Source organism: Temnothorax curvispinosus, unplaced genomic scaffold (assembly GCF_003070985.1).
Source record: "Temnothorax curvispinosus isolate PA1 unplaced genomic scaffold, ASM307098v1 QBEX01018571.1, whole genome shotgun sequence".
NCBI lineage: Eukaryota > Metazoa > Arthropoda > Insecta > Hymenoptera > Formicidae > Temnothorax > Temnothorax curvispinosus.
In genome coordinates, this window is record NW_020228351.1 from 19,487 (window position 1) to 37,410 (window position 17,924).

The window sequence follows — 17,924 nt, forward strand, 5'->3', positions numbered from 1 at the left end:
AACTCTGAAAAATTCTAAAATTTACATAAAAATTTTTATGTATATATTATTATGCTACACCTCTGTTCGAGATTCCGTTCACGTTGCGCCGTCCGATCAGATGGCAGCATCGATCGGATATCGACGGGCCGGATCGACGCGGCAACTTGCGCAAGCACGGGCGCGCTCATCGCCGTCTTCTTCCTCGTGACACATTGAGTCGTACAAATGGCCGCTCTGTGACCAGACGTGTCTCATGTGCTCTGTTCGATTTGAATAGTGACCCCGCATCGACGTGCCTAACGCAGTGAATCAAGCTGCTGAGATAGACTCTTAACCAGTGAAAGAGACCGCTCACTCAGCTCTGGTACATCAACACGACGACTCAAGCTCACACGTGCGCGAGTGCCGACCGCCACGTGTCTCACTGGCTCACGGGCAACGCATCACGAGCAGGGCGATTCATATAATTGCCGCTCAAGCATAAGGACGATCAAACAGACTTCTCATTAAAAGACAACTCATCATTTCTCAGGTCATATGTACATTTTTTGACGAATTAAAGACGGCTCAGACTGTGGTCTGAGTTACACACAAATTAAAGAGTAATTAGTGAACACCTTCCACGCGTGTCCTTCTCATCCCGCTTCCATCGCCGGGAAAATCAGCAATTTCGCGAACAACCTATCATGTCTTCTTACAGTGCCAGACTAGAGTCAAGCTCAACAGGGTCTTTTTTTCCCGCTAATTTTTCCAAGCCCGTTCCCTTGGCAGTGATTTCGCTAAATAGTAGATAGGGACAGTGGGAATCTCGTTAATCCATTCATGCGCGTCACTAATTATAGATGACGAGGCATTTGGCTACTATAATGAGAGTCATAGTTACGACCACACCGGGAGGTCTGGGGGGGCAGGTAGCCCCCCAGAATCCTCCCCGTGGTCGGAGTGCGATCAACGCCAGTACTTCCCTTCACGCTAGAATCAGAGCCGACACCGGGGATTTCCCCCTTACAGAGCCCATACCTGACGATTACGTACTCCCGGACAAGCCGACCCTTCAAACGTAGAAGTACGGTTTCCCGTAACGCACTTATGACTCACTATTGTACCTGTGGTGTTCCCTAGGTAGCAGGGTTTCTGCAGCAAGCGTGATCTACTCGGATTAGATCAGCCCAAACTGACAGGATTGGGGTGTCATAACACCCCCATTATAGGTAATGCGCAACATAAGCTTCATAGCGTGACCCACACTAGGCCCTCCATGCCGTTCACTCGGCTATGCGAAACCACTGCCCCTACGAGTCCGACATCATCTGGTAGGGCACGGGTAGCCTCCCGGCGGAGCTCCCTACCCCCGTAGTACTCGTGTCGAGCGATCGTAACTCACGTTTGACGAGTCGCCGTCGCTGGTGCCATGCCACCAGCTACCACGTAACGCACAAGTCACCCCGTACTGTTAACGCGTCGCTCATCGGTTGCCCGGGGATCCGGGATTCGGCAGCAGTCGACGCGCCTTAGGGATATACGGCACGTGCGCCATATACCTCGCTCGTATTGGGCACCTCCCACGCACGAGCACGCCGCGCTCGCCTCGCGAAACGCTACCCTGTTCAGTACTACCGGCTGCATCCGTTACCCAGCTGACAGGACCTGGGATTGGGCAGCAGCCCAGCAGTTTTTTGGGTAAAGGGCACAGGGTGCACCGTTTACCCGCGCTTGCTTGAATTTCTTCATGTTGACATTCAGAGCACTGGGCAGAAATCACATTGCGTCAACACCCGCGAGGGCCATCGCAACCGGGCCATATTTCTGCAACCGATCCTCTCAGGGATGAATTTTCAACATCTATTACGAAATATTGGCCGTCAAGATATGGAGTTTTTTGACATTCAGTCTTCAAGACTGTTGACTCATTTGTAACGCTTTCCGTAGCTGTAGAACTAGATGTACTCAACCCTAGAGAATCGATACGAGCATCTATGCTACTTTTGTAGAACCTTCTTCAATAGAAATTGGAGAAGGAGTATGAGTAGTATTTTATATCCTTCCTTCCATTCACACTTAACAAAAAGTCCACGAGCGAAATGATTACAGCGAGCAAGGAATTATAAAAATATTTCAGTCGCGTGTAACAATATGAAAGACACACGGTCTGTTTCGCCGTTGCGTGTATACTAGGCACGAGACACTACCATGTCTTTTGATGAATAAGCAGGAAGCACCTTCAAAACACTACGATATTTCGTAGTTCTGTTCTGTGTTTACAGTTCTTTACATGTTTTGAAAAACGTGTTTGGATGTGTTTTGCGATTACAGATGTTACAAATTGCATAAAATCTACAAGAACATTAGTTGCATGGCATGATGAAGCCATTACTCGATGTGAGGTGTTATGGAAACAGTTGCGCTCTCAAAAAAAAAAAAGAGAAATTTTAACACAGCATCTAGGAAAAGCTTTGATGAAACCAATTCCCGTTCGATGGAATTCATTATTCTATTCTCTAGAGCAAATTTTTTCTCTAAGCGAAAAAATATCAGAGGTCAATAGACATCTTGAAATTCTTAAGCCCTTAAGAGATATAGATTTTCAATATATCGGCGAATATTTCTCGTGCTTACGACCAATTGCAGAAACTATTGACAAATTACAAGGAGAAACACACGGTTTATATGGATGTCTACTTCCTTGCTTGATTTCCCTGCGCCGAAGATTGATACGCATTAGAAACAGTGGTAATTTGGTTTATTGTCAACCAATAGCAGATGGTTTATTAAACAGCATTGAGAGGCGATTTAACGTTTTTTTCAAAGTCCAGGGTAATGAATGCTTCGCAGCAATTGCAGCCATTGTACATCCTAAATTTAAAACACGATGGATGAGATGCATAGATGAGACTGCTCAATCACAGGTTTATAAAGCTGTGATGCATGCTGCTCGAATTGAAGATACAATTCAACCAAGCACTACTTCCAATTAAAATATACAAGATAACTTTTTTGATTTTGGAGATGAACGAAGTAATTCCATTTCACCATTGACGACATTTGGAAATTCTGATGCTGAAATGCAAGTACGAAAATATATACATGAACCATGTTCTGACAACATATTTGCAATTAATGCATATCCTATTATCAAGAAATTATTTATGAAATATAATACACCGCTACCTTCTTCTGCACCAGTTGGGCGTTTATTTTCGTATGCAACAATGCATAATTTGCCACGATATAATAGATTAACAGATGAAAATTTTGAACGACGTGTTTTAGCAGCAAGCAATATAAAAAAGGTGGTAATATAATACATAATATTGTCCTTATCTTGAATTATTCTTATTTTGTAATGATGTATAATATATATATACTATTATAAATTAACTTATTACTTATTAGAGTTATACTATTATAATTTTCAGCCCCCCTACATACATACAAACATACGCACACATATGTATTGTAGACATATACATAGATACATATTAAAAATAAAAAAAAGATGAATAATTTAATGTAATAGTTTTTTCGAATTCCTTAATTCTTTATATTCCTTAATCATCAATAAGGCAAATTTAAATTAATAAAACAAACGTAGACATATTTGATATCATAAAATTGATGTAATAAGAAAATCAAATTTAAATTGCTAACTGAATTATATGTTATAAATTGTAAATTAAGAAATTAGCGTAAGTGTCGTTTACTTGACCCAAATGGCCAAATTTATTTAAAAGAACGCTACGTTTCGACCGTGTTTTCGGTCCTTTTCAAGCGTATATGGTTACAAATTATTCGTTAGTTCAGCACAATGCCCAAACTACGCCACATCTAAAAACTAAACATCGAGAATTACACAGTGCAACGTGAGTATAAGTCATAAGTAAGTATGTAAAATTTAAGCGCTTACATAATTTGTGCGTTGATATCCAAAGAATTAAAATACAAGTAAATGTGTAGGAACGACATCTTCGTTAGTCGCTCGATTATCGAAGGACACGTCAAAGCCGTGGAATTGTTCGACTGATAATGAGCAGACGATCGCTTGTGATGATTTAGGCAGCGTGGAGGGAGAACAGAGTGGAAAGTGAGGAATTACGTCTCCTTTATAATACGTTCGTAAAGAGCATTGAGATTCTTAGTGTCTCTTTGTAAATTTATGGTGTCATCGAATTTTTTAATAAGGAACATTTCAGCTATTTCCCTCTTTCTAGTCTGTTTTTCCTTGTGTATTATTTGTGGCCTTTGCCAATCAAAATCGTGTCCATGTGCTAATCTGTGATTACTGATCACTGAAAGATTATTAGCATCTTTTTTAATATCTTTCTGGTGTTTTCTGAGACGCGTGCAAAGGTGCCTTTTTGTTTGCCCGATGTATGTGGCATTGCAGTCTTTGCAATTAATTTTCTATACTAGCTCAGTTTGTCTCATATCGTCAATCCTATCCTTCCCCTTTCTAATTATGCAATCCAGTTTTTTAGGGACTGTAAACAGGGTGGTAATGTTGACCATTCTCAAATTTCGACAAATGACATTACTCAGACCTTTAATATATGGTAACGGTATGCAATTCCGTGGATCAAAATATGCATTATCATCCGTAGGTTTATTCTGTGTGGTATTATGTGTTTTGAGATGATTTAATCTTTTTGCAATATGTTTCAATATTGTTATATTTGGGATCGGTAATAAAGTAACTAAGTATTCGTAAACGATAATTGTATATATTGACAAAATTTAAACGTGTGTCACGCTCGACTTCCGTGAGCAATCTGACTCTCGGAGCACACGCTCCCGTGCCGACGTGTCGTACAGTAACGTATTTGCTCGTTAGGAGCCCGGATATATTACAACTCCTCTCTTTTTATTTTGAAATACATTTGTTTTTTTAAACGCTCCGATTGTCGCAATGCAACGTCAGGTTTGCTCGCTGGTACCGCTGTACCTTTATCGCTATCATCAGTTGTCGCTTGGAATCGAACAATCTGATCGACATGTCGTTTCCATATTTTATCAGGTGCGATTTCTACTTTGAATGTTACCGGTGATAATTTTTCTATTATCGTGCCCTTTACACGTTTGTTGCTTCTAACACTAAAGTCGTCAACCATTACCGTGTCACCTGTATGGAATTCAACATTTTGATTGCAGTGTTTATTTTCCACTTGCGCTAATTGTCGTTTCCCTACGTGATCTGTAACACTTGGTTTAATTAAATCAAAACGCGTTCTCATCTCGCGCTTATACATCAAGAACGCTGGTGATCTACCAGTTGTGCAATGTTCAATTGATCTATAATCAAATAAAAAAAGATTAACAGTATAATCAAGAAATTTCCCGCTTTGCATAATTTTATCAACTTTATTTTTAAAAGTTCCCACAAAGTTCTCAGCTGCACCATTTGTTGCTGGATGCTGCGGTGCTGTGAAGCTTTGTTTGATCCCGTTGCTTGTACAGAAATCTCTAAATTCTTTGCTTGTAAATTGCGTACCATTGTCGGTGACTAAATGCTTTGGTAATCCGAATCTGACTAAAAATTTTTTAAACTCTTCAATGACTCTCGATACCGTTGTGCATTTATTCATGTCGACAACTTCCGCTCACTTTGAATAAGCATCTATAATTATCATAAATGTATGTCCGTAGAATGGACCCAAAAAATCAATATGTATTCTACTCCAACAATGATCTGGGTACGGCCATGGGTTTAGTGGAACATTACTTGGTTTCTTTCGCTCTTGTACACACATTTTACATTCTGCCGCGACATTTTCAATGTCTTTGTCTATATTTGGCCACCACACGTAATTTCTTGACAACATTTTCATTTTTACCACCCCAAAATGTGAGGCGTGTAATTCACTTAATACGCTGTTTTTCACTGCCCTGGAACTACTATGCGATATCCCCACAATAAACATTCTTTTTCGACACACAATTCTTCTCGTTTCGTATAGAATTTTTTCTCGTATTCATTCATCTCGCTTATCGTTGGCCATGTACCACTTATATATCAAATTATACTACTCAACCGCTTATCCTTTTTTGTCTTTTTCGCAATTTCTATAGCAGTTATCGTGTTTAACGATGAGTTTCCGTGAGCAATCTGACTCTCGGAGCACACGCTCCCGTGCCGACGTGTCGTACAGTAACGTATTCGCTCGTTAGAAGCCCGGATATATTACATGTTTTTTGATGATTTACTTCGGATAAGTATTGTTAGTCAAGATATCTCTAACAAGTTTGATGTTGGAGCTATGGAATCTTTCATCTGAGAGTAGAATCGCATGATCTACTAGACTTGTGATAATGTTTATTTTATATTTTAAGGTGATTGGGCCATCAGAGCATGTCAAAGAAAAAAATCCGAATTAAATATATGTTATAAAAAAAACCTAAATACGCTTAAATTTGCAATTTTGAGAAGATCTGACGTCTAGTTTTTGAGATATTAAATCTCAAAGTTGGCATTTTTAACATAGGTTTTATGGGAAATTGTACCGGAAACATACATTTTTCGAGAATTTCACTCACTGTCTGTAAAGACAAGTTCAAAAAACTGAAAATAACATTATTTAATTTTTCTAGCACTTGTTAAGTATAAGACAAAACGACGTTGACGTGTAATAAAGCCAAAAATTCAATCAAAAGTTGATGAATCGTCGCGTTTCTTGTCGACCTTTCGATCAGCTGTACGCGACGTGAACATGTAGCAACGCCGCGCCGTGTAGTGTTTTTTTTCTACAGCACTATTCTTTTGCAAGCAAATCTCCTGTTATCGAAATTGTTTGTTACCTTCCATTATTTTTCAACATAAACACAATACATAACCTCACTCAAACACATGGCACTGGCATGATAGCTGCCTACAGCGAAGAGATGCAATGTCGCGACATTTCTCTTGTACGAATGTCAACTGAAGTCAAATCTTGAACTGTTTACATTTATCAGTAGATAAATTGATACGTAATCGAATAAAAAGTTACATTATAAAACCAGTAATTATACAAGTGTCTAGAATATATCCATAAAAATGGTTTTTCTTAAAATAAAATTTAGCCCTTATATTGACTCATATGGTACATGGCCCAATCACCTTAACTTGTTAGAAACATCTTGACTAACAATAGCTTTCCGAAGTCAATCATCAAGAAACATATTGCAAAAAGATTAAATCATCTCAAAACACATAATACCACACAGAATAAACCTACGGATGATAATGCATATTTTGATCCACGGAATTGCATACCGTTACCATATATTAAAGGTCTGAGTGATGTCATTTGTCGAGATTTGAGGATGGTCAACATTACCACCCTGTTTACAGTCCCTAAAAAACTGGATTGCATAATTAGAAGGGGGAAGGATAGGATTGACGATATGAGACAAACTGAGCTAGTATACAAAATCAATTGCAAAAACTACAATGCCACATACATCGGGCACACAAAAAGGCACCTTTGTACGCGTCTCAGGGAACACCAGAAAGATATTAAACAAGATGCTAATAATCTTTCGGTGGTCAGTAATCACAGATTAGCACATGAACACGATTTCGATTGGCTAAGGCCACAAATAATACACAAGGAAAAACAGACTAGAAAGAGGGAAATAGCTGAAATGTTCCTTATTAAAAAATTCGATAACACTATAAATTTACAAAGAGACACTGAGAATCTCAATGCTCTTTATGAACGTATTATAAAGGAGACGTAATTCCTTACTTTCCACTCTGTTCTCCCTCCACGCTGCCTAAATCATCACAAGCGATCGAGTTTTGTTTTCTTTGTGTCTGCTCATTATCAGTTGAACAATGCCACGGCTTTGACGTGTCCTTCGATAATCGAGCGACTAACGAAAATGTCGTTCCTACACATTTACTTGTATTTTAATTCTTTGGATATTAACGCACAAATTATGTAAACGCTTAAATTTTACACTTATGACTTATACTCACGTTGCACTGTGTAATTCTCGATGTTTAGTTTTTAGATGTGGCGTAGTTTGGGCATTATGCTGAACTAACGAATAATTTGTAACCATATACGCTTGAAAAGGACCGAAAACACGGTCGAAACGTAGCGTTCTTTTAAATAAATTTGGCCAGTTGGATCGAGTAAACGACACTTACGTTGATTTCTTAATACACACTGGCGATTTAAAATTCCCATTTGATTGATTGTAAATTAACTTTTATTTATTGTTCAGAATTTGTAGAAAAAAAAAATAATTACTCGTTATTCGAAGTAAATCGCATAACAAATAAATTTTTATTCATTATTCACGAGTGACCAAATAACGAATAAATTTTTATTCATTATTTAATGGATAAAAAAATAACAAATAAATTTTTATTCATTATTCTCAATGAATAAGAAGATAATAACGAATACATTTTTATTTATTATTCAATGGATAAAAGAATTACGAATAAATTTTTATTCATTGTTCAATGTATAAGAGAATAACGAATACATTTTTATTTATCATTTAATGGATAAGAAAATAACAAATAAATTTGTATTTATCAATCGTCAATCATGGAATGTCATTCATGCCCATCCCTGTTTTGTAGGTTCTTCTCTCTTTATTTTTTAACAATATGTGATTACAATAATTTCTCGGTATTTCCGAAGCACAGAGCGGCTAACTCGCAATCAACGATGTTATTGCGATCAAAAAATTCGCTCTCGGGGCGTTCGCGGGATCCGTCACATCGCGGTGGCCGCGATAGCGATGAAGCGCGTCAGCTTTGCGTCGATCATGCCGGTTATCGCGCGCAACGAGGTCACTAGGCGATTGATGCAAAGGTCGAGGTCGAATGGAGCACGGTGTTCATTGAAACGATCATACGAGTCATGGAAGTTTCCAGGCGTAGGGTCGACAGATTATTAATCTTTCTAAATCGTAATGTTAAGGGCTTACACCTAAGTAGAATTTTGAAAAAATCGATTTTTTTGCATTTCTTAAAAATATATAGTTTCAAAAATATTGTGTTAAAATATTATTAAGAAATTCGAAGAATTGTAGAAGTTACGGAGGTTTTACTGGAGCGGGGCGGAGCGGAGCGTAGCGCGGTACCGCGCCTTTTTCGCCGATATCGCGAGATAGATCTCTCCTCTCAGGACTTCGTGTCCTTCGAGAAGCCTCTCCTCAAGTCGTCATCGGTTTAACAATAAATAACTAGTTCCGCGAATGTTTATTATTTGTATCTCGATTTTATTATTTTCGCTTGCCGATATTTATATTGTTTTTATATGTTATTCTACTTACATTTCTTATAAACGTTTTTACATGTTTTTTAGTCTTTCGTTATTTGTTACTTTTCTATTATTTAAGATTTAAGGTCTTTTGGCGGTTAAATATGTGACGATGTAATTGCCACAAGCCAATTATTCTGTAGCTTTGCAGTAGTGAACATCGTTGCGTTGTTTCGTAGTGAAATTTTTGTAAAACATGGAAGAAAATACAAAAATTACCCTCCACTCGAAAGTTTCAAGGGAAAGGAGAAAGTCAAGAGGAGCATATAAATGTCAACCAAAGAAAAGAAAACCTCCCAAGAATCAATATGAAATTGAAGCAGAAAATAATGAGTTGAGTACATCACCGAAGAAATTGCGAGCCAGTCATGTGTTAGAGCCCAGTATGAACGATAACATTGGTTACGTGATTTTAAATTTTGCAACAATTTTTTCATTTATTAGCGAACATGTGAAATGCAAAACATGTGGGAGTAATATTAGTTTTGCCAAATCATCAACACGTGGTCTCGGTTTCAAAGTGCAAATTCTGTGTCCTTCCTGTATGACTCAAAGCGTATCTTCGTGCCCGTATATATCAAATGCCTACGAAATAAATACGAGATTCATCTTCGCAATGCGGATGATAGGTATTGGATTAAGCGGAGCAAAAAAATTTTGTGGACTTATGGACCTTGCAAAGCTCATAGCTCATTGCCAGTCCTCGTATGATACGGTTGTAAATCGTATTTCAACTGCTTCAGAGGCTGTATTTGATTTAATTTCAAAAGAAAGTGTACAGGAAGAAAAAAATCACAGAAGCAAAAGAAAATAAAAAAAATGCGGAAATGACCGTGTCCGGGGATGGTTCGTGGCGCAAACGAGGATTCGATTCTTTATATGGGGTTACAACAATTATTGGACATTATGGTAAACATCCCGTTTAGGGGACCCACCTCCGATGGTCTTGACCTTGACATATGTTGTCAAGGTCACCCTCCTGAATGACCTTCAGAAGGTTTTAGTCGGGGGTCGCTTTTTATTAAAAAGTTATTAACAAAAAAAGTTTGAAAAATATAGCAGCTATTTTGAGTATTGGAAGACATAAATGACTAATATATATGTCGAAATAGTTCACGCATACACTTTTCACGCGAACCGAGGTTCACCCACACCCCCCCCTGCTTTCGGGGGAGGTGCGGTAGCCCCGAAATAGTTTACGCATGGGTTAGTTGACGCGCTTTAAACAATTAAATACTGTTAAAGCGCGTCATCTAACCTATATAAATTATAGTGACGCGTTTTAAACAATTAAATACTGTTAAAGCGCGTCATCTAACCTACATAGGTTAGATGACGCGCTTTAAACAATTAAATACTTTTAAAGAGCGTCATCTAACCTATGTAGATTAGATGACGCAATTTAAAAATATTTAACTGTTTAAAACGCGTCACTAATCTACAAAAACGGGGGGTGGGGGTGAACCTAGGTTCGCGTGGAAAGTGTATGCGTGAATTATTTTGACATATTTATTAGTCATTTATGCCTTCCAATACTCAAAATAGCTGCTATATTTTTCGAACTTTTTTTGTTTATAACTTTTTAATCAAAAGCGACCCCCGACTAAAACCTTCTGAAGGTCACTCAAGAGGGTGACCTTGACAACATATGTCAAGATCAAGGCCATCGGAGGTGGGTCCCCTAAACGGGATGTTTACCGACATTATACTGGCAAAGTTCTTAATTTGTTTATAAATTCCAAAATTTGCAAGGCATGTGAACAATGGACTGGACTGGAGGAAACAGCAGATTATGAAGAGTTTCGGGAACAGCATGCACCCAATTGTCAGATCAATCACACAGGATTCTCTGGAAAGATGGAGGTAGAAGGAATGTGTCACATGTTTCAACGATCAGAAGAAAAATACGGTGTCAAATACGTTAATTACATAGGCGATGGAGACTCCAAGACTTTTCCAGCAATAGTTAATAGCAATCCTTATCCTGGCATAATAATGTTGCGCTCGCCGAGTCGTTCGTTCACTCACGCACGCTCACACTCCCGACGCTCACGGAAATAACAGAAACACTGCAGTTATAACAAGAATAATCTCAATGTTTATTATAACGTCGCGATACAGGAGAGCGTGGACCACGTCCGCACGGTCCAGCAGCTCGAGAACAAATCTATCAGCTGTTACATTAAATCAATAAAATCAATAACTGGCTCGTTACTAAGGACAGGCTACATTCGACTTTCCGTGGCACGCTTCAGCTCGGAAAGGTATACCGGGCGGTATGCACGCAACACTATAACAAAAAAAGAATGTATTGGACATGTACAGAAACAAATGAGTACGAGACTTCCAAATTTGAAGAAAAAAACCACAGGACTTGGTGGAAAGGACAAATTGACAGAGAAATTAATCGATGAACTTACTCGTTATTATGGCCTTGCAATACGACGTAATTGCCACTCACTTGAAGCAATGAAAAATGCTGTTATGGCTACTTTTTATCATTTACAGTCAATTGACCAAAAGCCGCAACATGACTTGTGTCCGACAGGAAAAGATTCTTGGTGTAAATGGCAAAAAGCAAAGGCTTTGAATAAACTAGACAGTTTTCACCATGCACCCGCGCTTCATCCAGATGTTGTAAAAGCTATCGAGCCAATATACAAGGATTTATCTTCAGACGAACTTCTAGAAAAATGCGTGGGAGGTTTTACACAGAACAATAACGAGAGCTTCAATAACGTCTTTTGGCGCATAGCACCCAAAATCACCCACAGCGGCTGCTGTATTATGAGAATTGCTTCTTACAAAGCAGCCTGTACATTTAATGCAGGAAGCAAATCATATCTGCAAGTCATGGAATACTTGGGTATTAAAGTTGGACCAAATGTTAACAGTTACTGTAAGGAAGCAGATGAAAATCGTCTTCATCAGGCCGAGATCCAAGCCGTGAATGCAACACGGAAAGGAAGAATTTTTCGTAAACAATTGCGAGCAACTGATGCTAAAAACCTGCTTGAAATCGAAGGACTTTTATATGGCCCCGGAATCGCTGACTAAAGGTAAAAAAAAAAATTTTTTTTAACAATTTTATTATTTAACAAAAAAAATTTTTTTTTAAATTATTATTAATAATTTCGAGTCAAAATGAAACTTTTTCGTCTCTTGCATTTTTTTCGTAAGACGAGCCGTTTTCAACTTATAGCATTATAAACAATTAATGATACTCCAAATCTGTTCTCAAACTTTAAACGCGTTTTTCTCAAAACATGGTTTTAAAAAACGGTGTTCACGATATCTCGAGAACGGATATTCTTGGATGCTTCGTCTAATTAGCTACGATCAGACTTTTATAAACTTTTTTTTACAAATGTTTAAAAAATGCATTGGTAACTTGAAAAAATAGGTCAAAAATCGACTTCAAACTTCAAACAACCGCCATTTTTCAAATTTTTTTTAAATTTTTTTTGGCTCGTAGTTAACTGTCTTGTATATCACTAATTACGAATTTAATGCCTATTTTTGTTCCAGATGACGTGACAACCCAAAATGGTGAACACCGCAAAAAAACGGGGCTTACGCTGACGCCAATAAACAATATTTATTGTTGATAAATTTTAATTAAAAAATTTATAAACGTACTAGAATACATGCTCTTTTTAACAAAAACAAAAGTTTTTGAATAATGCAATTATTTCCCGAGAAAAAAATTCCCAAAATATGGTCACTTTACTCAGGTGTAAGCCCTTAAGTGTCCGTTTTCGATGCACATCGGTGGTGGAACGCGCTCGTTCTTGCCGCGCTGTAGGTGGGACAACACCGCGCGTTTTTGATCGACGAGTTTCTTCCACGTTCCAGGCGAGAGCGAGATCTCCTTGCCGTAGCAATCCCCTATGACAATGTGTACGTAGCACGGGAGGACGGCTGTGATACCGACGTCTATGAATTTGTATCGCGTCTTAGTTAATAGGTATCTTCTTTCCAGAATTCGCACCGGATGACGTTCGACGTCGCGTTTCGAAGTACTGACGTTGTCGTCGTCGTGACTGGAGATAGAAAAAAAATTATTGTTATATTGTAGGCGAGCGATACGTCGCAAACTACGGACGTAGAGATACGTCCGGGAGTCGACGTTGCTCCGATTCGGAAACGGAGTCTCTAATTCCGTCGATTGCTCGTTGACTCTTCTATTTTTCGCGCTACCGACACCGTTCTTGAGATCGTCGTCGGATTGGCGCTGTTCAAAATACGGGGCGTGTAACGTCGAGCACATCTTTCTCTTTATTTTTTTCTCCATTGTCGCTGTGCGGTTGACGGATCACGCGAGATTGAGTCATTCGAAGGAAATCAAGGTGGAATATAGTTTGAAAAAATAAATTACGATTCCCCTCTTTTCATTAATATTCTCAGGAGCGGTACGTAAAAGGGGGGGTTACGTCGAATCGTTCTATTCTTTCTCTTCTCTATTCGACGTCTCCCTTGCGTCAATTCGAACGAATTGACTCAATAGATCTCGCAGTTGCATCATCAGTCCGTCTCTCGGGCACGTACTCTCAAGTGTCTTAAATCGTGCTCTAATACTTTTATCGATAATCTCAGGAGGAAATGCGTTATTATTGAAAAGGACCCGATCCAGGGGTCGAAACGTCGCAGCGTTTTGTATACATTGCCAATTAGTCAATAATAATAAATGTTTCTTGATTAAAAGTTTTAATAAAGTTATAATATTACATATATTATGTGTATTTACGATAAAATATTTATTTTGATTTCTTAAACATTTCAGTTTAATCCACCAAATTCGACAGAGTGTGGAAGTGATCTTTGTATATCACAACTAAATAAGATATATCCCCAAGGAGAGGAAAAAGTGCCATTAAATAAAAAATCAGATGAACTACTTATAATGTCTTTCAACTTTTTTAATTATAGTGCACAACCAGATCTACTATTTGACACAAAAAACCAAGACTACAAGAGATTCTTTGGTAAATCTTATTGTTAAATCGGTAATTATTTAGAAATGGAGCTTTTTTTCTCAATTTTGACATTTTTTGCGGCAAAATGTTCTTGGCAAAAAGCCTTGTTGTGACTCCAATAACGATAATCAATCGGGGGAAGTCGAAGAATATGTGATCTACCTATTTTTTCAGCACATACAAGCATTAATTGAAATATGAGTTTAACTTCATACTTTGAACTTTATTTGAATATTGAAGTAAATGCTTGGGCGGAGAAGGGGTTCCAAGGGAACCCCATTCTGAAAAGATCTAACCCAGCCCAAACCAAATATGCAAATCAAGTTTAAACTGTGCAGTTAAATACACGTTTATCGTATGTTTAATTGTTATATTTACCTAAATTATAGCTTTTTACCAAAAGAAAACGCTAATTGAGAAAAGATTCTAAAATTAATTAAAAAATATAATTTTCTTGTCTTCCCTGTACAATTATTCTACTTGACAACAAAATATATTCTTTCACAAAAAAATTGAAAAACTTCCAAATTAAAAAAGGCCCTAATTATTTATAAATAATTGCCATTAAATCCAACATGACAAAAACATATTTTTAATAAATTATATTATACTTCTATTTTCTTAATACAACTTCTGTGATGTTGATATTGTAATGATTAAATATTATTTATTATTATCTTTGCAAGATAATTTTTTATGAGAGAGAACCACGTGAATTCCTTTTTTTACGCAAGTTTTTAAGTAATTTTTTAATTTTCTCTTGAAATATATAAACATCACAATATTTACAATACAGTCGACACTCTTTCTTCGCGGATTTATTATTCGCGGATTCGCTATTTGCGGTCAACATATTTGTGACCACATTTTTTTATCCGCGGATAGATATTTCAATATTCGCGGATGTAAATAATCATCGAAAAAAATTTATCATGCTTATATACAATAAACTAAAAAAAAAATGAATTTAAAGTCCTATACTAAGAGTTTCCACATCATGTCTTTACTTTAAACAATTTATTTGTAAACAATTATTTAATTATCTTATTTATGTCTTTTATTAACTTAGCGCATATTTATTTTTACTGTCTTTCTTTTAACCTTATTTAATCTTTGACGTCCGTCGGATTCAGTTGTTTATTGTAACGTTAAGCTTTTATTTTGTACATTGACGCATAATTTATTTTTCTCTATTTTCTCGTGCTCTAGCTTTTTGGTTGCATTGGGTGAGTGAATTTGTATTCTACATCTACATTATTAAGCAAGTTAATACTGTTGCATCTGCGCTGAGCTCGAGCGAGACGCCCGGTACACGAGAATCGCAAAGCGTCTTTAGCAACGAGCCGGATTGATTAAATAACGACCGTCAGATTTGTTCTCGAGCCGCTGGACCGTTCGGACGTGTGTCCGCGCTCATATCTTCTTGTTTCAAGACTTTAATAAACGTTGAGACTGTTTCCCTTTTACACGGGGTTTACACAAACTAATTAAAAGACTGAAAAAAGTGATGCCACTTAAAATAAAAGTAGAATTGCTAAATAGATTGCGTGGAGAATCTTTTGCTTCTGTCGCGCGTGCTTACAATGTAAATAAGTCGACTGTACGATCAATTAGGAAATTAAAAGAAAAAATTAGAAATTCCATGGTTTCTGCTTCTGAAATCACTAAAACGGGAAGAGATCCTGCTATTGAGAAAATGTAGCGTTAAACTTGTGGATTGAGAACAGGAACCAAAAAAGAGTGCCGTTGAGTGGTGCAACCATACGAGAGAAAGCAAAGCGATTGTATCAACACTTTAAGCAAGTTTCTAACAATGACAGTTTATCGTTTTCCGAATTCCAAGCATCTGAAGGCTGGTTTATCTTTAAAGAGCGGCAATCGTTACATAACGACTTATTTTTGTGATGACAGTTTTTTAAAAGGAAATTCTTTTTATTTTTAAAAATTATTTTTCTTTAAGTGCAGTTTCCGGCCGAAGAGTGAGTCCTACGAAAAAATAAAAGAAATCTTATTTGTGTTGAATTTATAGACAAATAACTTTCATTACCAAATACCGATTAATCGTTTGATTATTTTTTCCTTCCTGGAAAAATTCGAATATCTCCTTTAAGTGATTGCTTGTGCCCAGAAAATTTGTACCATTATCCGATTAGATCACTCGAGCTCTGCCACGGCGTGCGAAAAAACGTTTTAGACAGGCTATAAAAGCCTCGGTGGTCAGATCGCCAACAATTTCCAGATGAACAGCCTTGACAGCCAAGCACACAAACACGGCGACGTAAATCTTAATTTTATTACGGTTACGATGCTTTTTCTCCTTAATAAAGAATGGGCCGCAGAAATCAATACCAACATTTTCAAAAGGTCTCGAGCCTGCAAATCTAACCCTAGGCAAATCGCCCATCTGATACTCAGGAGTCGAGGGGCGCCAACGAGAACACACTACACATTTTCGGATTACTCCTTTGACGCGGTTTTTTCCGTTTACCAGCCAATAATTTTCTCTAATTGCATACAAGGTCGCCTGACTTCCGGCATGACAAAGTTTGATATGAGTCTCGCGAATTATCAACTCGGAAACGTGATTGTTAGCTGGCAATAAGATAGGATGTTTCTGAGCAAAAGTCAGATCCGCGTGACTCAATCGACCCTCGACTCGGAGTACCCCATCGACATCCAAAAACGGGCTAAGAGACAATATCCTACTTTTCTTGTCTAACAGACGCTTCTCACGCAAACTACGCAGCTCGCTCTCGAAGGCTGAGAGTTGGACTAATCTCATAATACGCATCTCGGCGTCACCCAAATTCCCGACGCTGAGGTCCCCCGAGGCGACCTCCAAGGAGCGACACTTAGAAGCGAATCGTATACAGCGCGCTATGACTCTTTTTATCTTAGCAAAGGATGAAAACCTTAGAAACAGATCCGTATCGACACCGTGAACGTTTGACAGGACAACAATTGAGCGCTGTTCCGGAATTTCAATACTAGGTATTAAATTCAGCGGCCAAGCAGCTTCATCCTTGGATAGCCAACACGGTCCACTTTTCCAAATGGGGTTGTTGACAAATTCGCGGGGAAACTGTCCTTTTGACAACGCATCTGCGGGATTGTCCTGAGACGGCACGTGTCTCCACTTTCTATGCTGCGTGTTCTCCTGAATGTGCGAAACTCGGTTCGCAACAAAGGTCTTCAATCTGTGTGGTGAAGTTTGGATCCAATGGAGCGCGATCGTAGAGTCCGACCAAAAAAACTCTTTCTCTATCTCAATTTTAAGTGACTTGATAGTGGCTCCGCGCAATTTACCAAGAAGATCCGCCGCGCTCAATTCAAGCCGGGGTAAAGTTACTTTCTTGATTGGCGCTACCCGCGTTTTGGAACAAATTAATCGAACAGTGTGGATCCCCAAAAAAGTTGTAGATCTCAGATATAGCACTGCTCCATAAGCCCTTTCGCTTGCATCGCAGAAACCATGTAACTGGACATTGATTACATTCTCTGTTGTGACTTGACGAGGAACGATGAAGTTATTTAGGAGCTCGACTTGCTCCCTGTATTTGCTCCAGGAGGTAGCGATGTCCACAGGAACGGATTCATCCCAATAATCCAGCTTATCCTCCCACAGCCGCTGCAGCATAATCTTTGCCTTCACGATAACAGGACCAACCAGTCCAAGAGGATCGAAGAGTGAGGCAACCTGGGAAAGCAT

At 38.2% G+C, this 17,924-nt stretch overlaps 1 protein-coding gene across 1 annotated transcript; it reads right to left on the reverse strand.

Moving 5' to 3' along the window:
• Positions 1 to 12,969: 12,969 nt before the first annotated feature.
• LOC112468531 lies at positions 12,970 to 17,924 on the reverse strand. The gene is made up of 3 exons (XM_025037750.1): positions 16,704 to 17,924; positions 13,355 to 13,473; positions 12,970 to 13,282 (listed from the first exon to the last, which is right to left on the reverse strand). The coding sequence occupies exons 1-3, from the start codon at positions 17,922 to 17,924 to the stop codon at positions 12,970 to 12,972; spliced, it is 1,653 nt and encodes a 550-aa protein (XP_024893518.1).

Excerpts from the sequence above, each read along its gene's own strand:
- LOC112468531 (XM_025037750.1), bottom strand. The coding sequence starts at position 17,924 with ATGCTTTCCCAGGTTGCCTCACTCTTCGATCCTCTTGGACTGGTTGGT. Across the intron at positions 13,474-16,703 it reads TTAGAGAAAATTATTGGCTG|CGCCAATCCGACGACGATCT; the intron begins GTAAACGGAAAA and ends TATTTTGAACAG. Across the intron at positions 13,283-13,354 it reads AGCAACGTCGACTCCCGGAC|TCACGACGACGACAACGTCA; the intron begins GTATCTCTACGT and ends TTCTATCTCCAG.